Source organism: Haemaphysalis longicornis, unplaced genomic scaffold, assembly GCF_048455015.1.
Source record: "Haemaphysalis longicornis isolate Haplotype H1 unplaced genomic scaffold, Haemaphysalis longicornis Haplotype H1 scaffold_2, whole genome shotgun sequence".
Lineage (NCBI taxonomy): Eukaryota > Metazoa > Arthropoda > Arachnida > Ixodida > Ixodidae > Haemaphysalis > Haemaphysalis longicornis.
The window spans coordinates 195,323,533-195,339,465 of NW_027526295.1; the positions used below are offsets into that span (position 1 = coordinate 195,323,533).

The 15,933-nt window shown below is 42.2% G+C and overlaps 1 protein-coding gene across 1 annotated transcript in view; it reads left to right on the forward strand.

Moving 5' to 3' along the window:
- Positions 1–2,844: 2,844 nt before the first annotated feature.
- The window catches only part of LOC144169741 (putative sodium-dependent multivitamin transporter), a gene marked incomplete at its 5' end in the record, with an annotated part of 51,649 nt that continues 38,560 nt past the window's right edge, over positions 2,845–15,933 (forward strand). The window contains 3 exon segments of the mRNA XM_077699065.1: positions 2,845–3,205; positions 7,139–7,204; positions 9,990–10,109. Coding sequence (XP_077555191.1) covers positions 2,855–3,205; positions 7,139–7,204; positions 9,990–10,109 — 537 coding nt within the window.

A 15,933-nucleotide genomic window follows, 5' to 3' on the forward strand; every position in this document is an offset into this window, starting at 1 on the left:
CGTTGGATTTTATTTTGCAAGTTTAACTGGCGAGTTTGTGTCCTTCAAGTACTGCAAGGGTTTCGGTGTACGTAATCTGTACTCTCTTGCTGTGGCTAAAAACAGTTAGTTTTTCTTTTGTATTTTGCATTAAACAGCTTCTTCCTTTGCGATTCTGGAGCGCCTGTAAAGTATACAGACAGTTTGTACAATGCAGCACTACTGGGCTGAGTAGAAGTATCGAATGAAACTGATGGCATCGTGTAGAGGCATGGTTTTGCGGCGCCAGATTCTAATGCCGCGTTTACTGAGCATAGGTCGTAATCAGTAATAGCCGAGCTAAATTCCTCCCACCATCCCCCCAATTGCATACATGGCAAATATGGCAAATTGCATAGCAATTGGTAAACTGTATGCATGGCAAATTGCATACATGGCTTACATGCGAACACCTATATGACAAATACTTTGCTAGGGGATTGGTAAACAACGTTAGATAGGTGGAACGAGTAACGCACATGAAAAACCTCGAAGATAAGAATGAATAGTTACGACAGAAGTGATCTGTTCTCGCAATATGTTGGCTTAGAAGCGAGCTCTAATGAATGAGATGGCATGAACCCAACCATAGCACCAGTGTTGGGTGTTAGGTGGCACGTGTCCCCTTACGAGATTTTGCAAGAGGATAGAAGTCGCTGGTTTATGTAATAAGTGATGTCTTCGCAGGAGCCAAATATTGAATAGTTAGTTAATCTTTAGCAGTGACCCTGCAAACTCGTGTATGAATAGTATTATTTCGCACACACTGCATTGAGTTTGCAGTACAAATGGCACGAACGTACCCCACCACAGCCGGCACCCCTTCGAGAGCAATTAACAACACCGTGCCAACAGAAAATAGACTCGGTATCCCCACTGACTGCATATACCCGAGTAGCCCATCGTTAATCTTTTGTAGTTCTTTCCTAGGTCTTTGAATTACGAGCTTACGGATAACTTGTTCAGGGCATACTGCTTTTTTTTAAATAAGCTACAATTTTGCTGCAAGTATCGTTAGTGGGTGGCAAGGCCACTCGCGCAGGAGTGTTAAACAGAAGATGATTCGACTTTGGGTTTCGTTTTTAGATTGAGTTTATCAGCAGAATCTAAAGAGAAGGCAAAATAAATACACAAGAAAGCAATGGGGATGGTTTCTGCCGGAATTCAATCAGAATGCAAGCGTCCATTCGGAGCGTGCGGTGAGAGAGCGTCGTGGGCACATTTTGTAGCATTCGTGGAAGCGCTATGCGTTCGGCACGCAGAATGACCCGCAGGCCACCGCGCATACATAAACGCTGGTGCGGTGGTGTCTTCGGGGCAACAGAGGCCCCTTGAATGGGGCTCCGCTGAATCCTGGGCCGCACGAACCACTGACCGCTCTAGGCTCCTCTGAAGGTGCACACTACACGTATGAAGCTGCCAGGCGCAAGCCTGACATAATTCGCGAATTTACGCTGCTGCTGCAGGCATTGGCTCCGCCTGGGTGTTTCCCCCGACCCGGATATTCAGTTCAACCTGGTGACCCGAGCGAGGACAGCCAGACGGAGACTAGGAATCTCCGACTAGTGGAGCCTTCCGCAGGGCGAGGCACACAACATTAGCATCTGATTTATAAAGATATATTCTTTCTCTCTCCCCTGTATTCTTTCCCGTTTGTAAATTCTTGTCGCATATGTAATTCTATGGATCGGCGACATACTTCCTTCTCTTAACACCCGAGTCGAAGACATGCTGCGATCATTTTAGAGACGATCTGGGAGCTGTGTTCGCAATTGTAATCTGTCCTGTGAAATTGGTAAATATGGCACACTTGAATTTCTCTCGGTTGTTAGTTTCATTGCTTAATTTTGCGTTGAATGTTTAATTGACTGAAACATTGATTTCCCAAGGAAATATTTTTGTTATTCCTACAGCAGTAACGTTCGCTTTCTCCTATACGCTGATAATATGCCCTGGGGCGCTGCTACAGCATTTGATGATGAAGCTTTTGCAGACCTATAAGCACGGCAGATTAGAATTAATGGGTTATTAAAATAGCTTCAGGCTCCCCGTGCTTGAAAACACTGCTGCGGTTTCAACGTTCGGGTAAACGATTGTATGCGTTGTGGTGGCCAAGACGCTCCTGACAGTGGAAAAGGAGGCGCCTGTTTTCTATGTTTCAAAAGGAATTCTCTAGGATCATCGCCATTCCAATTCTTTTAACGGAATCAGGCACGCGTAGCGTTGGCTCCACACGATTCTTCTCAACAAAGCTACCGGACATGGGGCTGCTCCAGCCACGCACCACATTGTAGACGCTAGAATTTCAGTATCCGTGGCCCTAAACAATCAATACCAATAAAATAAACAAACACGACAGACAACTGGCGGCTGATTTAGCCTTGAAGAGCTTATGCGGCCTACTTAGCACACGGTGTCTCGGAAATGTGTTCGTCTGATCACTTTTCGAGGTAATAGTAGTTGCGAAGCGCTCACAAACTCTAGATGGAGGATTGGATGGTATGAATATACTCAATTTCTTTGTCAACCTTTCAACTGTATCCATAATAAATGCAGTGTACGGGAAACGTCTCCACGACCGAGACATTTCCACAGTGAGAAGAACCAACAATATCATGAGATTGCCTTTGCTGGTTTCTGTCGCGGTAGTTAGCATTCGTCATCTACGTGCCCAGCATCTAAATTCCAATCAACAATAAAGAATAACTCACTGTTACTTTTTTCTTATTTCTTGCAGCCCGAAGCCCAGTTTCGTCTCCCGGCCGGACCTGACGTAGTGCGGTAGTGCCAGGTGTACCACAACGGCTTCACACCACACACAAGCCGGCAACGAGAGATGGGGGAGGAGGACGAAACGACCACGTTTGGTGCGGCGGATTATGCCGTATTCGTCGTGATGCTTGTGGTGTCGGCGCTCATCGGTATCTACTACCATTTCGCGGGCAATCGACAACGGACAACGCGGGCGTACCTGGTGGCCGACAAGAACATGTCCGTGGTGCCCGTGGCCTTCTCGCTCATGGCCAGCTTCATGTCCGCGATCACGCTTCTGGGCGTGCCGTCCGAAAACTATTTCTTCGGCACCCAGTACGTTCTCATCTCAGTTGCCTACATTGTAGGCACGCCCATCGTGGCTTACCTGTTTTTGCCTGTCTTCTACGATCTTCAGGTCATCAGCGTGTACGAGGTTGGTTGTGTTTTATAACATGCATGGCCTTGACCTCATAAAGCCAGCCTGCCCTTGGACCACCTCATTTTCACATACGCAGGAATAACAGTTCGTATCTGTTTTTTAACGCTAATATAGCGGTAAGGAAGCATGCAGTCTATGCGGGTAATGGATTTGATTTGATAGAGGGTCCTTGAGTTCGAATTGTGGATAGCTTGTTAAACAAAAACGCGGAAGTGCTCCCTATTACAGAAAATCTGACTGTCCAAACCCTATGCAATTTTTTAACAATCTGGCAAAGTAAAATTAAGCGTGCAAAAACCCGGCAAGGAAAAAAAGAATGCTGCTGAAGAATATTGTCAGTATACAGGGCACAGACAGTCACGCTGTATCCGACATCACCGCAACAGCTTTTACGGGTTGAGAAAAATTAATCGAAGTGCTTATACTTGCTAGAGAATACTGGCAGATGTGTGTGCGGAATTCGGCCGAGTTGTAAGGGCGCTAAGAAAATAACCTACCATTCCACTTGTGACGAGAGTAACGAAACTACTCATTTTCCCAAGAAAAAAAGTAGTAGTCTTTTTAGCGCCCATTTAGCCCATTTAGCGCTCTGCCAGCTAACATGTCATGGGTCCAAAAACATGCGCTTCCACATGCCGACACCAGGTTTTCGTGACAAGAATTTTCGCGGATATAACAACAACAACTGCACCATCTGTCGACAACAAAGAACTTATACAGGGGCAACATGCGAAAAGTTAAGTTGAATGACTCGCCTCCATGGATCACGGGTCGACTTTCATCTATTTTCCTACTGAAATACAGGCTCAGGAAACTTCCACGCGAGCCGCACTGCCGATGTCGGCAATGGCCATCTTTGTGGAAGTTTCTCCTGGTTTCCCAATTATCATTGCAAACATGCTAAAGTGACCAGCAGCCATTCATACATCTTGCCTTTTATTGCAATATTCTGTAATTTTCACCAAAGCAGCCCAAGAATGAGACGCAAAAGGAAGGAGAGAGAGAAATAAGTATAATTGATCATAACAAAAAGTGAGCCAAAACCACTATACTTCCGAATTTGGAGTCAGGCAGGGTTCCAGGAGAAGTTGGAGGGCTGGGAACATTGAAATAATGGTAAAGAGAGTAGAGTATTAGACGGAAAATGTGAGCTGGTAAGCAGAAGAAAACAGAAAAAAAAATGAAGTGCGGTTGCTCGTACACAGCTGCAGTAAGTAGTCGCAACATATGCGTTCACCTCTGTACTCATTCGCATTATAAATAAAAAGACCACTGCATTCGTTATAAGCTTGTTAGCACTTAGAAGCAGACTTCTTCCAATTTTCCGGATGTATGCATAGCGAATAAAGGCATGTAAATGAATCACGTACAGAATTATCTAAAAGAATCCAAATCACAGAAAATAATGGCTATACACGATAGTTTTATGGCAGAAAATATGTTCTACCTTTTTGTACGAATACATAATGACGCAAGCAGAAGGAGAAATGACATTCGAAGGCAAGTAAATGCTTGAAATTTCTTAATTGTAGTACAGCCGCTAAGTACCTTACAGTGGAGTGACGCAGTCGCTCTATATTTCTGTGGTTCAGGGCGAGGTTTGAGGTATTTTATCATCATCATCATCTGTTCACAACAGGACAAAGGCATCTGCCATGGATTCTCAACCGCGCCCATTTTGCACTGTTGAATCCTATCGCTTGCCCCGCAAAATTTTTTGAATTTTAGCTCTGAAATTTTTTTGAGGTCTGTAGAAGTGCTTTGATTCCTGGCACTGCCTTTCATTGCAAGGCGCTAAGGTTTCTGGAATCCGGAAACCGATTTGGGATGTACTTCTTTCCCTTTTATACCGCGCACTGCCAGCGCAGACGTAAGCCGAGTTTCCGTGAACCACGATGTGCTTCGACGTATGCGAAAATTTTTCGGTGTTAAGGCCATACGTATCCAACCTGTTCGCCACGGCAGCAGCTTTACATTGATAGCTCAGTCGGCGGAGCATCGGGCTGCCTATCGGTCGGTTATTTTGTTGAACAACGTTAGTTTATTTGTAATGAGCGGTGTGACTATTAATCTGTAATTGCCATTTGTTATATTAGTTAATATGATGCTTGTTCAATGCAATTGTTGAATTGCTTCCAGTAGGTTCATTATCGTCGCCGTCATTTATACAGTAGCTGACCGATTTTTTGGACCTGGAGGGAACGAAAAATAGCTCGAATAAAAGAGCACCCCGAAAAATCTGCGAGACGCGAAAACGAACTTTATTTCCTTTAAATTGTACTGAAAAAGTCTCTAATGGTTCCTCTACTTAAATTGCTTAACAGCGGGGTCAAAAAAAAAGAAAAAATGGCTACGTATGACCTATTTCTGGCTTTCGAGATTGCTTCCGCCGGAGAGTATACATGCAAAATTATGGCCTCAAAATCAAAGTTTGTTACCCCGGCAGTAGCCAAGCCAATCCGCAACCAATCCGAAGCTCGCAAGGTGGCGTAGGTTTCAATATGGTCTCGTCCTGGAGTCGCACCGTGGTTCTGTTGCGGATTAATTTGTCCGGAGAATCGAAGTTCTGACTTTAATTTGCCCGAAATATCCGTTGGTCATATACATTACTCCTATGGGACAACTGACGGTTCCTCGGGAAAGTCCGGAGTATTCAGCAAGTCAGAATAATTGGAGTCCGAAAAAATGGTCGGCTACTGCATTTCAATTGCAGACGGAATGTTTTCGTCTGTCTAGAAAGACACACGTTTTCGTTGCATTGAGAGAGGTGGCATAGGCGCCTACCGGTACCACCTGCGTATAACCAGTACTTTGTTGTTCCAGAAAGTGGTAATAAAAATATATTACTGACATAGCGGGGCAGAAGGATTTCCGTATGGTCGGCTACTGCATTTCAATTGCAGACGGAATGTTTTCGTCTGTCTAGAAAGACACACGTTTTCGTTGCATTGAGAGAGGTGGCATAGGCGCCTACCGGTACCACTTGCGTATAACCAGTACTTTGTTGTTCCAGAAAGTGGTAATAAAAATATTACTGACATAGCGGGGCAGAAGGATTTCCGTAAATTTCGATGGCTAGTTCTTCTTGAGGATCCGCCCTTGGAAAGTAGTAGTGCCGATTGACATTTTTATAGCAAGCTATGGCTAAGATCCAGCAAATTACTTCCGGCAACAGAGCGATCTAGACAGGAATCGCATGCGAGCGTTCCGCCACCTTGCGGCGCCCACTCAAATCCTCGGTATCGTTAAACTGTGCGCCATGCGTTCAGCCTATTGAAAAAAAAATCATAAAAAATAAAAACGGGGTCGTAGGGCCTTCATATGTTAACATAAGACGGCTTATATTGCCCCCCCCCCTTCCCCCCAAAAAAGCTTTGCAGCAATGCATCTGTGTTTAGAGGTTAAACCTACTTTAAGAGAATTGGTGTAAGCTTGCTTGGTTTTTGTAAGCTTGCCTTCCCACATAGTGTGTTGCACTGTGAAGCACGGTCATCTACGGATGGAGTATGGTTACAGAGAACGGCTCTCACTCTTGTGTTATCGAAATCACCCAGAAAAAAATATAATACAATTAACCGCCAAGACGTCTATTTTCTATCACCATGAACCAATAGCCATGAACCATGAACCATGAGCCATGAATCATGAACCATGCCCAGCTTGCCATCTTGGTCATCCTTCTTTACAGAATGGAAGGGCACTGCATTGTTTTTTGATGCAGTACATGCGACACATCATCGTGACCCTTTATGGCTTTATCATACAACTTTATCATAGATTATGCGTAAGTAACATGGCTCTGAGTTATAATTATGTACAGTACTGTCCCTCGCTCCACAGGCGAGGCTTCGTTTGAATGATGACATCACCTCACGGCTCTCCGTTATGCGTGGTAACCTTTTGCCTTTTTATTTTTTCTTTTTTCAGTATGTGGAACGGAGATTCGGAAGGGCCACACGTTTAGCCATGTCGGCGACGTTCATTATACAGATGGTAAGATACGCTTTCAATATTGTTGTGTACCTGCCTATGAACAAGTAATGCATGCAACTTCGTGCGCTCACTCGGCGAGCTAGTTCGGGAGCTCGGTTTAGTGCACCATTAACATTGCCTGTAAACACCGAAAACATTACACAAGTTTTTTCACTTTAAGCCAGAGTATCGGTTTTTCTTAGATCGGCTTGCTTTCGTCAAGGACGTAAAGAACGTTGACTTAGTCAAAAGTTCATAAATTTTAGCATATACATTCTGATTTAAAGCATAATTTTAAACTCTGTCAACGCAATGCCTGGTGTACGGCACTACGGTTGAAAAACCAGGGTACTGTGAACTATAATTTTCTAGTCCAGTGTAACCAGGGTGTTCGAGGGAAATCAAAGTGATCGCACCTGTTCGTGCAATCATAATACTAAAGAATGTGTATTGTGTTTTCGTCACACCTTTTGTGCTGTCAAATGATTAAAATATGTGTTGTGTTTTTGTGTACTGTCACCATATAAAACTCCGACAAATGCCACAATATTGTCAATATGTCTCAGAGTCCCATGTAACCTGATTAGCCGTTCGGGGTGATAACAAAGAACTGCGTTTGACAAAGCTAATCAGCAGATTTCCTGCCCGTTGACATTTACTAGCACTAGAAGTAACAGATGGTTTTTACTGAATATATTCCATCCCACAGCCTTTAGAATCTGAATTACTCATCATTAACAGTGTAAATCAGCCAATGCCTCCTGTACTATTTATTTAAATGATTTATAATAGGGTTGAAACTACATACGTAGAGGGTGGCGTATTGGGCGTCATAGGTATCCAGCATGCACAAATAAATTAGAAATAAATAAATATATAAAAAACAGTAGGTTTGATTGCCTTGCATGCAGTCAGAAAAACGGTGTGTCGTCCCACACATCTTCTATAAGCCCACAGCTAATGCAAGGCGGTGAACATTGCAACTGCTTTAATTTCGATGTGCATTGAACTTTATTCCGTGCCTTGCAAGCGTCGTCATTAAATTTCATAAATGTGCTTCTATATAGGGTTCAGCCTAACATATCTGCTTGCGATTACCAGGGTTTAAATTTATCTGTGCCTCACACCAAGTCAGAAATTTCATTGGATGTGCTAGTCGTGCGCTGTATAAATGAGGAAGTGAAGAATATTGGGATGTAAGGCGCTGTGGTTTGCCATTAGCGACCGTGGATTTTTACACGACTGTGCAATTTTGAAGACGTGGTAATCCGGTTGTCAAGAAGGCCCACCAGCGTCGCTCATAAACGCCTTAAATATTTCCTTCGGGCTTGGAAACACTCCGAATGATATTGTTACGCCAGCCCAGAGTGTACACCAATATTTTCCCGCAGCAAACACTTTTAGTGCGGATAACTTCGGCGCCCCTACTACTGTGGTTTGGCGGCGGCGGCTGCGACGGCGACAGCGAAGGCGTTGTAATCCAGCGAGCGAAAACAGAAAGAAAACGGCGGGGCAAAGTGTGGCGAAAGTGTGAGGGGGAGGCAGTGAGACTTGGTCCTCGTTGCGTGACTCATCTGAACCACGTGACATTTGCGCGGGAGTTCAAACACGATTTACAACAACATGCTCGGCGGCGGCGACACGCTGCGAGATAACGGCACAGTAGCGCAAGCCGCCGTGCGTTCGCTGATCACGCGATCACTTCCTGAGATGCAGAGGGTATGCGTCGTGACCGATAAGACTGCAGTTCGCGCTGCGCACACATTTTTTATTAAGGAGTATGGTAATCGCCAGCCAGTTTTCTAATCTCTGATTTGCTTTCGTTGCGATTCTTTTAAGGCAGCAGTGGACGTTTTTTGGGGATGCAACTGGAAGTAGCGTGGCCAGTGGCGGCGATAGAGCTTCTGTCACGTCATTTGAGTGCACAAAAAAGTCTGTACTGCGAAAAACCTCGGGAACGTGAGAAACACGTTGGGGCTAGCTTCGAAATTGCGCTATGTGCGCACAGAAATAACAATTGCTTTAAACATTTTGTGGCCACGTAATTTTTGTGACCACGTAATTTATGAAATGTAGGCAGTTAGTAAGCTTGTTCTATAAGTGTCTCAAAGGTCAAAAAATTGTTGAAGTTTTCAGAAGCCTTGAAGATTTATTCAAAAGAACGGGCCATGTCGCAACAGAAGATTCTGTTTTGTAGTTTATTGTAGTTTTCACTGTAAAGTATACCTGGTAGGGGTGTTTAATGCGTAAAATTGCGTCCCATTTATTTATGCACGTTGATGAATGGTTGTTTGTTAGGTGATTAAACAATGGGAAGGGTATTGTTGTTAGTAGTTCTGCATTCTGTTAAAAGAGGTCCTTCGCGGGAGTTATGATGCTTTCAAATGCCCTTCGTGGCGGGTCTGGGGCAAAGGCGTTGGACTGTTGGGGACGAGTTTAGTTCCCGCCGTGGTGGTCATATATTTTAAGGAAGATAAAAACAAAAACTCCCGTGTGTCAAGATGATCGGTGCATGTTGAGGATTCTTCGGTGTTCTAAATTATTCCGTAGCTCGTCACTAAGGTGTACCTGATAGCTCAGGAGTACCTTCGGCACAAAAAACCCACACAAGTTCGAACTTTTGAACACTTAGATGTTGATTATTTATGAAATATCGGTAATGCCCGGCTCTCTTCGGGTGTTGAATAATGCAAATAACCATACTACACATCTGATAAATGGTTTGCGATGTGATCCAGGGGCACCAGCAAATAGAGAGTCTTCAAATATGACCCTATGCATTCATATGTTTGTTGTCCATCCACAGGTGCTCTACATGGCAGTCGTGCTTTACGCACCGGCTGTAGCCCTGAGCGCAGTAACTGGCATTCCGAAGTGGCTCTGTATCATATCTGTGGGACTGGTCTGCACATTTTATTGCACCATTGTGAGTATTACCCTTTATAATTACGAAGGCCCATCTCTTGCCAGGATATGTGTCCACTGGACAGTTCGGAAGTGGTTCGTGGTTACTACCTACGTATGTAGGAGAATTTGTGTCGTGTATAAGACCCCTGTTCATGCATAGCATGAAACGCACAAATATATTTATATACAGAGTTTTCTTCCATTAATAAATGCGTAATCACTATTACGCCACTCCTCCCCTCTAAAATGTCCCCTGTCTGTTCGTAACGCATGACACGATGCCCTCCATTAGCATACATGATCCATACTAGGTATTTAAAGGGGCCATGAAGAAAAATACAAGTTTGGTTGATTTAAAAGGCTGCTTCGTTCCGACAACATTCATGCCAATTTTATCGCGAACTTCAAACAAATAATTCAAACATTAACGAAGACAGGTGACACAGTGGTGGCTTCCCAGCTGCTTTCTGCTAAGCAAAGCCGCCTGCATAATCACTGCCTAACGCGTTAGCGAAAAATGGCCGAACATTCTCCTGTTCACCGAAAGGTAGTTCTTTTACACTGAACAAGGTTGTATTTTGTCTTCATGGCCGCTTTAATTTATTTATTTATTTATTTATTTATTCAAGGTATCTTACAGGCCCAGCAGGGCATTGAGTAAGAGGGGCTTGTGGAGGAAATCACACCAAAATAACGAACAAGAGTTATACAATAATTAGTCATGTCATATACAGATATCAACAAGTCAAGTAAGCTGTCAAATAAAAAAGAACTTCATCACATCATCGTAAGAACGGCAAGAGAATTATACAAAAAATAAGAACATCAACAAGTAAAACACAATGCGAAACTAAGAAAAAACCGATGCGAACGTAATCATTCCTGTTCAATCTGAAAAATGGATCTGCAAGTGATGACGGAATGTTTCCGGGTTAGTCAGCGACGCGATGGTATCAGGAAGGTCATTCCACAAGCGGATAGCTCGTGGAAGAGCGGATGAATTAAATGCGTTGGTGGTGCCGTACATGCGTGCGAAGCTACGTTGGTTAAATAATCTGTGTGATGTGGAAACAGGGGTTATAATGCGCAAAGGGGAATAGCTGGTGGTATGAATGTATTTGTGAAAAATGCACAGGAGAGCGATTTGCCGGCGCAGATGCAGTGTTTCTAGTGAAAGATCGTGTTTTATTTTTGTTATACTAGAGCCGAAGTTATGACTTGGTTATAAACCGTGCAGCCCGATTCTGCACTGCTTCTATTTTTTCAATTAAGTAATTTTGGTAGGGGGACCAAACGGAAAAAGTGAACTCTAACTGTGGTAGTACATAAGTTTTATAGGCTAGTTGACGAATCATAATCATAAGTTAATCATAAGCTTAATAGGAGTCTTAGGCCCCAAGTCTTATAGACTCCAAGGCGAACAATTGTAAGGAGTTGCCGAAGTGTAGTCCATTCACGTTGAACAAGGTTCTATTTTGTCTTCATGTCCGCCTTAGTCAAATGCCTAATAATAAAATTCTCTAGGCCCCAAGGTCTAAGGACTCCAAGGCGAACATATGTAGAAGTGTATGTGCAGACATGAGACGGCTTAAAAACGCTGATGCACTATCTAAAAATTGCCACTGTGGAGTTCCTGGAGGAGTAACCCTGCTATTTAAAACTCACAAAACTGACCAGGATCAAATTTTGCCAATAATTATTACTAGACTGTGTTCATATTTGAAATGTTGAAACTGCCCCTGTTGAGAGAAAGCTCCTTACACGGAGTTTTATTGTTGGGAAACAGGTTCTGTAATAGTTTCGGCATGTTTTGTTTCGGCTCCAAGATGAGCAGGGTTGTATTAACCCTGAAACGAGTGCGGAGCTTCCGCTTTTTATCGATGACGACAGTGTGCCTACGAAAATTATATTTGCTATCAGAATCGTGTAATGCACTCACCACTCGCGTGGATTATTGGGGCTCGGTCGTCAAAGTTCTTAATCATATTGCACATTTCTTGTTGGGAATCAGCTTTAACATAAATGCGCACTGATCAAACGCCACTGCATTCCATTCGGCAAGTGGCAAGTGAGTGCCCTTACAAGTTAGACTGCTTTGGCCCAGTATGTTGACCCCATCGCTAGCAACGAGACCAGGGCAAGGCGAATTTGGGTAACTGATGTGCTTACAAGTCGCGCAGCAACACATTACAGAAGTACGCTCATATTATCAGCCGTTTGTGATTAGAACGAATTTCTTTTTGTTTAATATTTTTTGTTTTACTGTTTGAATTGTATTGCAGGTGTATCAGATTCATTAGTGCTTCCACGGCCTCTGATTCAAAGCGCTGGATGGCGGCGTGAAAACGCGGAAATAATAGTCCGAAAAATACTTGCGCAAATAGCCTGCGCTCCTTCAAAATGACGTGAAAGTGGAACGATATTCTTTACAACGCACATGCTTGATTTAAAACTTTAATTAAGTTGGTCGCAGGGTCTTCTCTCCAGTGCAATCTGAGGTCAGTTACGTACCTTTACTGGTCTTGTGGGAAATTAATATAGGTACAACCTCAGCGTACAACCTCAGTCAGCTTGTGCAAGAGCCCACCCGTGGAAACCACATCTTAGATTTAATTTTAACAAACCACCCCGTCAACGCCTGCGTTCGTGTTTTGGAAGATATTAGTAACCATAAACTCGTTCATTGCTTGCTATCGCTGCCACGTCCAGATAAAACTATAAAAGAAAAACGCTTGCGGAACTACGCGTGCGCAGACGTCGATAAAATGAACAGCATGCTCGCGGATTTCACCCTTCAGTTTCACAGAAACTTCGAGAATAGATCTACTAACCAAAACTGGTGCTTGTTCCGCAACAAACTAAAAGAAATAGAAAATGCCTGCATTCCCACACTGGCCGTTAAAACACAAAGCAATGATCCTTGGTTTACACGGGATGTTAAGCTCTGCTTAAATAAGAAAAAAAGAGCATACAGGAAGGCTTCGCGAACCAATGCAGTTGCTGACTGGCTACAGTACAAACAGCTCGCTAAACTGGCACAGACGGCGATTGTTGAGGCCGAGGATAAATACTTTAACTCAACTTTACCTACTCTATTAAAAACCGATCCAAAGAAGTTCTGGCGCACGGTAAACCCTAAGCAAACTAACTCATTCCCTGCATTAAAAAGTGCTGATGGCAGCTTACTTTCACTCAGTGAGTGCGCTGAGACTCTAAATAACCACTTTAGTGAAGTATTTACTGAAGAACTACCAATAAATGAGTCATTAAACCTTGCTGAAATAGCAATAAGTTTGCAATAATTTCCTGAAATAGCCATCACCGCAACTGGTGTAGCCTGCTCTATCAATCGCCTTTCCCCTAGCACCAGTCCTGGACCCGATGGTATCACTACCAAACTACTGAAACTCACGATGGATAAATCATCTTTTCTTCTAGCTCTAATTTTTCAGCAATCACTTGACTCAGGATGTATCCCAGACGACTGGAGAATAGCAGAAGTAACTTCAATTTTCAAATCAGGTGATAGCTCTAGTCCTTGTAATTACAGACCAATTTCTATTACATCAGTTTGTTGTAAAATATTAGAATACACACTGTATTCCCAAATAATGACCCACTTGAACCTAAATAATCTTCTCCTGGAAACGCAGCATGGTTTCAGGTGCAATAAGTCCTGCCAGACACAACTATTTGAACTAATAACTGATCTTCACACTTCTTTGCATTCTTCTTCTTACATCGATGCCATTTTTATAGATATGTCTAAAGCTTTTGACCGCGTGCCCCATAAGCGATTACTGCTTAAAATTCGCAATCTCCAGTTGGACCTAAACACTATTCGTTGGATTGAGGCATTTCTAAAAAACCGCACTCAGTCAGTAAAAATAAATAGTTTCTTATCTAAAAGCGTGCGCGTTAAATCTGGGGTACCACAACGCTCTGTTTTGGGCCCCTTACTGTTCCTAATATATATAAACGATATAGCTAACAACATAGAATCCAACATACGCCTTTTCGCTGACGACTGTGTGGTTTACAGAACAATAGCTAATCCGGATGATGTTGCTACTTTACAATCTGATCTAACAAAGTTAACAAATTGGTGTCGTACATGGCAAATGGAAATTAATACAGATAAGACAAAATATGTAAAATTTTCTACAAGTACTGATCAATCCCCTAATAGTTACATAATTAATCATACGCAAGTTGAACCAGTTTCCTCTTTTAAATATTTAGGAGTTATTCTTAATGCAAACCTGACTTGGAACTCTCACGTCGAATTAATCATTACCAAAGCGCTAAAAAAACTTGGCCTTCTAAAGCATCGATTACGGCAGGCTAACTCTGACACCAGGCTTCACGCTTATCTTTCGCTAATTAGACCTTCATTAGAGTATGCGTCAATAATATGGCACCCCCACCATCTTTATCTTACAAACTTACTAGAATCCGTTCAAAATAAAGCTGCAAGATTCATTTTATCATCATGCTCCCGACAGCAAAGTGTATCTTTCATGAAAAAACCCTTGCCCTTCCACCCCTTGCCACGTGCAGAAAATTTTCCAGGCTGTCATACTTCCACTCTTTGTATCACAGCGCCCACCCGTTTGCACGCACTCACATTCGTCCAGCCCCGCACGTGTCATCTCGCCTTGATCATGCGCATAAAGTCAACCCTATATTCGCCAGAACAAACTCTTATCAAAATTCCCCGCTTCTACTCAGCATCGCGTAATGGAATTCATTGCCATCCCACATAGCCATCTTGACGCAGACTTCATCGTTTCAATCTGCACTCTTAGCCTTCCTTGAAAATGAATATTTATGATGTTTTTTTACGGCATCACATCTGTATTTCCGCTGTACGGCGCTTCTTGTGCCTAAAATGTTTTTTTTCCTTCTTAGTGTAGTAGTTCCTATTGTTCATGTGGTTGATTTAGTGAACTGTGTTGCCAAGAACTGATTTCATCTGTGTATAATTTAGTCCCCCCCTATGTAATGCCCACGGGCCCTTAGGGTATGTATGTATGTATGTATGTATGTATGTATGTATGTATGTATGTATGTATGTATGTATGTATGTATGTATGTATGTATGTATGTATGTATGTATGTATGTATGTATGTATGTATGTATGTATGTATGTATGTATGTATGTATGTATGTATGTATGTATGTATGTATGTATGTATGTATGTATGTATGTATGTATGTATGTATGTATGTATGTATGTATGTATGTATGTATGTATGTATGTATGTATGTATGTATGTATGTATGTATGTATGTATGTATGTATGTATGTATGTATGTATGTATGTATGTATGTATGTATGTATGTATGTATGTATGTATGTATGTATGTATGTATGTATGTATGTATGTATGTATGTATGTATGTATGTATGTATGTATGTATGTATGTATGTATGTATGTATGTATGTATGTATGTATGTATGTATGTATGTATGTATGTATGTATGTATGTATGTATGTATGTATGTATGTATGTATGTATGTATGTATGTATGTATGTATGTATGTATGTATGTATGTATGTATGTATGTATGTATGTATGTATGTATGTATGTATGTATGTATGTATGTATGTATGTATGTATGTATGTATGTATGTATGTATGTATGTATGTATGTATGTATGTATGTATGTATGTATGTATGTATGTATGTATGTATGTATGTATGTATGTATGTATGTATGTATGTATGTATGTATGTATGTATGTATGTATGTATGTATGTATGTATGTATGTATGTATGTATGTATGTATGTATGTATGTATGTATGTATGTATGTATGTATGTATGTAT